Here is a 7,727-nt window from a genome sequence, read left to right on the forward strand (position 1 = left end):
CGCTACTACTCTAGCCATACCTGTGAACCCTCTAGTATCTAGATCTTTTGTCATGGACACGATCGACAAAATGCATCCGATCAAGAATCCTTCCCAATCCTCTTAAAATTTGGTTAACCGACAACAGCAAAGGTTTTAATGAAATTAATAGTCCTGTCAACTAGCAGTGACTTATGATTTAGGGCCTGTTTGGTTTCAATAAGTCACTCAACTTATAAGTCAGGTGACTTAAAACTAGTGACTTATAAGTCACGCCTGTTTGGTTGTCACCTGACTTATAAGTCACCTGACACACCTTTTCACACCAATCAACATCATGCAGGTCGTGGAACCCACGCAAAAGGGGGTGACTTATAAGTTTTAAGTTGGGGTGGAGCAACTTATGACTTATAAGTTGGGATGACTTATAAGTCGGGTCTGTTTGGTGAAATAAGTCACTTTTTTCACTTTTCGACTTATAAGTTGGTGACTTATTTGGAATCAAACAGGCCCTTATTACCTTAGACCAGTGCGACTAGCCTTTGCAGACAATGCTACTTAATTACTAGTGACTGTTACCGAGTTAGTTAAGGCAAAATCCGCAAAAAAGAAAAAGAAAAGCTAACGCGAAGGTGTGTAACTGAAGGGGGAAAAAAGAGCAAGTTGATGCTGTTGCTCAACACGGAGGTAGGAGTAGAAAGTATCCACGGGACGGAAGAAACGGACGGTAATTAACACGGGCGGCTCGCTGATGGACACAGCAGCAACGACAAAACCATCCCGAGAAAGAAGTGTGAATTGTAATTGTAAACGGCACCCCTCCCTCCCTCCCTCCCCCCTCCGGCGCCTATATAAGCGGCGCCGCGGAGCCTCCCATTTCCCCGCGCGGCGCAGAGCTCCACCTACCAAGCACCACCCGCCTCCGAAGAGGAGACAAGAGAAAAAAACGCTCCCCTTTCTTTCTCTCTCTCCCCCGTCCAAAACTAAACTGCGTCGTACTTGAGTAGGCGGTAAATTGCCCGGGAGTTACACCGCCCGGCGCCGTAAAAGCTCTGCGGAACCGCACGAGCGGCAGGGCGACGAGCAGAGCGCTCCTCTGTTTCCCTCCATGACGTCCTGCGGAGGCGCCACCGCGGCATGCCCGGACGGCCGCGTCATCACCGCCCCCCTGCTCGCCAAGCCGGGGGAGGTCGTCGTCCAGGTCTGCGGTGACGAGGCGGCCGCGCCGGTGCTCACGTGCAAGCCGCCCGGCCGGCTTGCCAGGGCGGTGAAGGAAGCCTGGTCCGTTTCTTTGGGCATCGCGCTCCCGATGATGCCGCCCGTGTCGGCCACCGCGGCCCGCGACGAGGCGCGCTCCATTCTCGGCCTCGCATTCCCGATGATCCTCACCGGGCTGCTGCTCTACCTCCGCTCCATGATCTCGATGCTCTTCCTCGGCCGTCTCGGCGGCCTGGCGCTCGCCGGCGGCTCCCTCGCCATCGGCTTCGCCAACATCACCGGATACTCTGTGCTCTCCGGCCTCGCCATGGGCATGGAGCCGATATGCGGCCAGGCATTCGGCGCGGGTAACTACTCGCTCATTGGTGTCACCGTGCAGCGGACGGTGCTCCTCCTCATCGCGGCCGCCGTCCCTATCGGTGGCCTGTGGATGCACATGCGGCCTCTGCTCCTCCTCTGCGGACAGGACGCCGGCATCGCCGCCGTCGCCGAGACCTACATTCTTGCCTCGCTGCCTGACCTCCTCCTCCAGGCATTCCTCCATCCCGTGAGGATATATCTCCGGATGCAGTCCATAAACCTGCCACTCACCGTGTGCGCCACGCTCGCCATTGCCATCCACCTGCCCATCAACTACGTGCTGGTGACCGTGCTCGGGCTCGGCGTCAAGGGAGTGGCAATGGCGTCCGTGCTGGCCAACCTGAACCTGCTCCTCTTGCTTCTCGCCTACATCTTCTTCAAAGGCGTCCACAAGCGCACCGGCGGCTTCGCGCTCTCCGCCGAGAGCTTCCGTGGGTGGGGCGAGCTCATCAGCCTGGCTCTGCCGAGCTGCGTGAGCGTGTGCCTCGAGTGGTGGTGGTACGAGATCATGATCCTGCTGTGCGGCCTGCTCCTGAACCCGCAGGCCACGGTGGCGTCCATGGGCATCCTGATCCAGACCACGTCGCTCATATACATCTTCCCTTCGTCGCTCAGCTTCGGCGTGTCGACGCGCGTCAGCAACGAGCTGGGCGCCGGGCAGCCGGAGCAGGCGAGCCGCGCGGCGACGGCGGGGATCATGCTCGGCTTCGCGTTCGGCGCCTTCGCCTCGGCGTTCGCATTCCTCGTCCGGAACGTGTGGGCGAGCATGTTCACGGCCGACCCGGCGATCATCGCGCTGACCGCGTCGGTGCTGCCGATCCTGGGCCTGTGCGAGCTGGGCAACTGCCCGCAGACGACGGGGTGCGGCGTGCTGCGCGGCAGCGCGCGGCCAAAGGACGCCGCCAACATCAACCTCCGGTCCTTCTACCTGGTGGGGACGCCGGTGGCGCTGGTGCTGGCCTTCTGGTTCCACTACGACTTCGAGGGCCTGTGGCTGGGGCTGCTGGCGGCGCAGGCCACCTGCATGGTGCGCATGCTCCTGGTGATCGGGCGCACGGACTGGGCGGCCGAGGCCAAGCGGTCGAAGCAGCTCACCGGCTCCGACGCCCAGGGCAAAGTTGGCGCGGCCGACGGAGACGAGAAGTCGCGGCTGCTTATGGACGACGCGGACATCGAGCGGCCGAACGATCGGTGTTGATAGCTACCACGACACAGCTTGAGCCGGGGGGCGTGTGCATTGTAATCTACTCCCTCTTCTGCTGCTTCTTATTTTTACCATTTTTATTCCCTCCCCCGTTGGCCATATTTTGGGCGGTGGGGGAGGAGCTAGGGGCTGACAAATTTTGCTCACATTTGCTAATGTAGCCATGTAAAGATTTTGCTGATTGTTATTAGAGAAGATGGGGAAAAATATCTACTCCTCCTAGTACGTAGTAGTAGACCTTTTTTTTTTGAAAACAGTAGTAGTAGTACTTGTTGGAAGGAAGGAAGGAAGTAAGTTTTGAGACAGAGGAACAATCCGTCCCCTGCTTCCCTTTCGCTTGCTCCGGGTCGGTGTCTGGTCCAGGGAGGCCGGCCGGCCGCGTGACGACCCGGTCACCGGGCCACCCAGTAAAACCGCACGCACCATCAGGTCTAAAGTCGCGTGGCTTCCTTGGCTGCAGGGACCCGCCACTTTGCGCATCGCAGCCGTCGGCCATCGCTCGCGGCTTACTTTGCGCCGGCGGGACCCCCCCGCAAAGGAATCCAGTTACAGTACCACGTGATCTGTGTGGTAAGCTATAGACTGCTGCCTGACATGCAGTATGGCAAGTTTTTTTTAATTGTTTAGATTGATAAAAGAAGGGCTTCGCACCTCTTCCGATTTTCATTAATGCAAACCATGATGTTCAAAGCTACAAGGAAAAAGAAAAAAAGTACGATGAACTGCTCCCAGCTCCAGCAAATCCTCGGGAGGGAAATGTTTTCAAAACTGGGTAAGACGATGAACCAAAACGACTACTACAATAGACTTTGTTATTAAGTTCATACATTCATCCAGGCTAAGGGCCTCAAATTTCAAAAGACAAAGACCACTGGAAAACAAGTAGACAAAAGCGAGCAATCAGCCACCACAGGGAAAAGCTTTGTTCATTTTTCCAACCGCGCCACATTGATTCTCCGCCCTTGAGAGGTTGCATAAACCTCACTTGCTACTCGTTCTAGCAGTCTTGCCCCCAGCTTCAGCACTTTTTCTATTGCTTCTTTATCTGCAAAATAGACCATTCCACCATCCACTGGCTCATCAGTTTGATCAAAGTCATAGGATCAGAAATTCCTCTTTTTTAATAATCCCATTTCTAGATTTCCACAAAGCCTAAAATACTGTAGCAATCCCCACTAAAACCATTTTCTTACCATTCACCCTAAATGTGTCTAGCCATTCTCCAAAACATTTTTGGACTGATGATGGAGTTTTTCTCAGCCCAAATGAACATTTGATTAAACTCCACACCATAGAAGCAGCCGAACATGTGAAAAAATAGGTGATCAACTAATTCATCTTTTCCACAAAACACACAGTTACTTTCCCGTTTCCACCCCCTCTTCAACAAGGAATCTCTAGTGACTATACTTTTTTTTGTTAACTAACCACATAAAAAAATTAATCTTAGCTGGATCTTGATCTTCCACAATTTTTTTTGTGGGAATCTAAGATCAGAAGCCACCAGCCGTCTGTACAGAGATTTAACTGGGAATTTTCCATCAGCCCTTAGAGACCATATTATCTTATCCTTCCCACCTTTCATTTCAATTTCCCCACATCTACTTTTTAAAGTATTCCACAATCCCAAAGTGTCTCCATAAAGAGTCCTTCTAAACCTAAATCCTTGCCATCCTTTTTGGATGGCTTCGGCCATAGTTATGTTATGATCAAAGCATAGGTCATAAAGTCTAGGATAAGCTTCCTTAAGAGTTTTATCATCCACCCGAGTATCTTCCCAGAATCTGGTGTTTGTCCCATCCCCCAGTTTTTTCTTCACAAATCTATAGAAAAATTCTTTGATCTTTATTAAACTGGACCAAAATGGGAATCCCCAGGTGTTTTTGTGACCCTGGAGAGACATCCATGTCCTCCATATTTCCTGTTAATGATATCTTGCCACATCCCCTCCTCTGTTTCCATTTTCTAGAACCATTTAGCCAATAAAGAAATATTCATCGGTTTCAAATTTATGATCCGTAAGCCACCCACCTTCTTAGGTAAACAGCAAGTTTCCCAATTAACTAAGTGATATTTCTTAATATCCTCATTTTCTTGTCACACTAATCTTGTCATGTGGTGCATGTATAGCAAGATTAAAGAGTGATTTGTTATCCTAAACATAACCGTCGGGATAGAGTTAAGAAAAGTATGGTTTTATTACAGGATTGCTCCGACATTTGCTCCTACTATGATTTTCGAAAAAAATGTGATATTATCGGGCCAGCTAATGAAATTCAGTCGATTCTCTGCGAACAAATACATTTTTGCACCAAATAAATATATAAATATAACACAATGAATATTCTTTTAGACGAGTAGGAACAACTTTGCAAAATCAATTTGGGAAATAAAGTTTTCTCTCTAATAAAATTATAGCTTTGGACGCCACTAACGTGCGAGTGACGGTTCCCATGGGGCAACGAGCTAATGTTCGCTCCAGCTAGTTTATCGATATGACGTGATTTAGCGGCCAGAATGTCCCCGCCCCCAGTTGGTTTTCTGTGCTAGGGGCAGCTGATAGAAGTGGGGTGCATACACCTCAACGGAAGTATACATGTTGTTTGAGAGGCCAAGGGAGATTAGGGTTTCTTGCCTCCTGCTGGCGGCCGCAGGTCTACCTCGTCTTCTATGGCCTTAGGCCATAGTGGCGCGGTGGATCTCGATACTTGCCGGCGGGAGGGATCCTTCTTTATTTTTAGATGTCTTTGTGTCCGTTTAGGGCTTGTTTCTTGCTCAAGAAGGCGAGGCGGCGGCGACTCCTTGAAGATGGAATAAAGTTCTCCCTGCCTAGCTCCCATTCCGGCGGTTCGGCTAGTGTCGCCGGAGGGCGCGTGGAGGTGTTTCGGTGGATCTCACTAGATTTGGTCAATGGTTGTCTTTGGTGGATCCGCTCGAATGCAATTTTTGTTTGTCTATATTCGTGTGTCTTCAGTTTTGGTCCTTTCGATCTACGCTTATCTTCATCGGCAGCGGTTGTTGTTCTGGTCCGCTGGTCCTATGGGGCCTTAGCACGACACTTCCCGACTGTCGACTAGAACAAGTTTTGCCTGGCTCCAGCGAGGGAGAGGCCATGACGGCGGCATGGCTTCGGCTCGCTTTAGTGCTTGTAGTCGTTGCTAGATGGTCTACGGATCCAGATGTAATTTTTTATTGTTTCTGGTGTTCGTTGTACTACTGTCAAGGGATGACCCTCGAGTAGGTTTGGGAGTACAAGACGCATTTTTGAAACATCGGGGCAGCCAACGCCCCTCAGTCCGGCTGGCCCTCCAGCCGGCTGGGCATGGTGCCACGCCCGAGCCGGCTGGCTGTAGTCGGCAGGGTCAACGTTTGTACCATCTCGCCGTACGACAAGACCTCTCCCACGTCAGGGAGACCGTGGCTACAGTGCCAACAGCTGTGCCGACTGTGGCGACCGACGTCAGCGCGGCGCGACTGTGGGTGCACAGTGCCAACCGCTTCGTGACACGGAGATTGACAGGCTAAAGTGACGTGCGGCCAGCGGGCCCCACTGACGGCCAGAGACGCTGGTCGTAGGGCCCCGCCCTCCCTTCTTTATCATTTGTAACCTGGGAGGTCCGGCTATAAGACCTCCTAGGAGCCCCCCAAAAGGGGGTCAGCTCATTCCACACGCACACATATATGAGAGACAAGGAGGAGAGGTAGCTCCTTCTTCCTCCTTCACCCAAACAACTCCAGGAGCACCATTCTAACCCTTGTGATCCTCATAGTTGATCCGACGGGACTAGGTGTTTTACCTCCCTCGGAGGGGCCCCAACCCCGGTACGTCATTTTGTCTTGCACCGCTCGTGCCCACTCTCGCCTCCAGAACCCAAAGACGCTCTCTGGCCCCAACCACCTTCAATAAACCATCCCATGGCATCCGCCGTGAGAACACCACGACAGTTGGTGCACACCGTGGGGCTGCATGCGGCGTCGGCAGGAGTCATGTTCCGGACGAGACCCTTCACCCCCTCTGTCGGTGTCAAAACCGGCGGATCTCGGGTAGGGGGTCCCGAACTGTGCGTCTAGGCCGGATGGTAACAGGAGACAAGGGAAACGAAGTTTTACCCAGGTTCGGGCCCTCTCGATGGAGGTAAAACCCTAAGTCCTACTTGATTAATATTGATGATATGGGTAGTACAAGAGTAGATCTACCACGAGATCGAGGAGGCTAAACCCTAGAAGCTAGCCTATGGTATGATTGTCGATGTATATGTTGTCCTACGGACTAAAACCCTCCGGTTTATATAGACACCGGATAGGGTTAGGGTTACATAGAGTCGGTTACAATGGTAGGAGATCTTCATATCCGTATCGCCAAGCTTGCCTTCCACGTCAAGGAAAGTCCCTCCCGGACACGGGACGAAGTCTTCAATCTTGTATCTTCATAGCCGAGGAGTCCGGCTGAAGGTATAGTCCGGCTATCCGAACACCCCCTAATCCAGGACTCCCTCACCCTCCGATGAGTGCATCGCATAAGGCTTGGTCAGCATGTCTGGTGTGCTTGGCTGCGCCGGCAATGACGCAGTTTGCGACACGGACGTCGCCTGCCCTGCAGGAGCCTCCGTCGTACCCTGGCGAGGTGCTCGCCTTCTCTAACCTGCCTTTGTCTTGCGACTGCGGCATCTCCAATGATGTCCCTGACCTCTACATTCACATGGAGGAGTTGACCACCGGCACCAGCCACGTCTCCGGCCGCAGCCAGGATCCGGCTGCTGCCGCTGCGGCACACGCTGGCCAGTCCAACCCCGTCCATGCTATGGTGCAAAACATGCGCACCCCCATTGCGCCTGGGGCCGACCCGACTGCTGTTGCAGCCAAGCTCGAGGAGACCTGCAAGCGCTTGCTTGCCGAGGCCACCGAGCTCGCCGCTGCGTAGCGCCAGATGGAGTCCGTGCAGCGTGAGTACAACACCTTCCATGGC

The 7,727-nt window shown here is 52.9% G+C and overlaps 1 protein-coding gene across 1 annotated transcript; it reads left to right on the forward strand.

Moving 5' to 3' along the window:
• The first annotated feature begins 847 nt into the window (after positions 1-847).
• LOC125539292 (MATE efflux family protein) lies at positions 848-2,974 on the forward strand. The gene has a single exon (XM_048702717.2). The coding sequence runs from the start codon at positions 1,088-1,090 to the stop codon at positions 2,753-2,755; it is 1,668 nt and encodes a 555-aa protein (XP_048558674.1). The 5' UTR covers positions 848-1,087; the 3' UTR covers positions 2,756-2,974.
• Positions 2,975-7,727: the final 4,753 nt, after the last annotated feature.

This window comes from Triticum urartu, chromosome 2A (genome assembly GCF_056163025.1).
Source record: "Triticum urartu cultivar PI428250 chromosome 2A, HENAU_Tu73, whole genome shotgun sequence".
In the NCBI taxonomy this organism is placed as follows: domain Eukaryota; kingdom Viridiplantae; phylum Streptophyta; class Magnoliopsida; order Poales; family Poaceae; genus Triticum; species Triticum urartu.

What these genes read in the sequence shown, in the direction of transcription:
- LOC125539292 (XM_048702717.2), top strand. Translation starts at nt 1,088, where the DNA reads ATGACGTCCTGCGGAGGCGCCACCGCGGCATGCCCGGACGGCCGCGTC.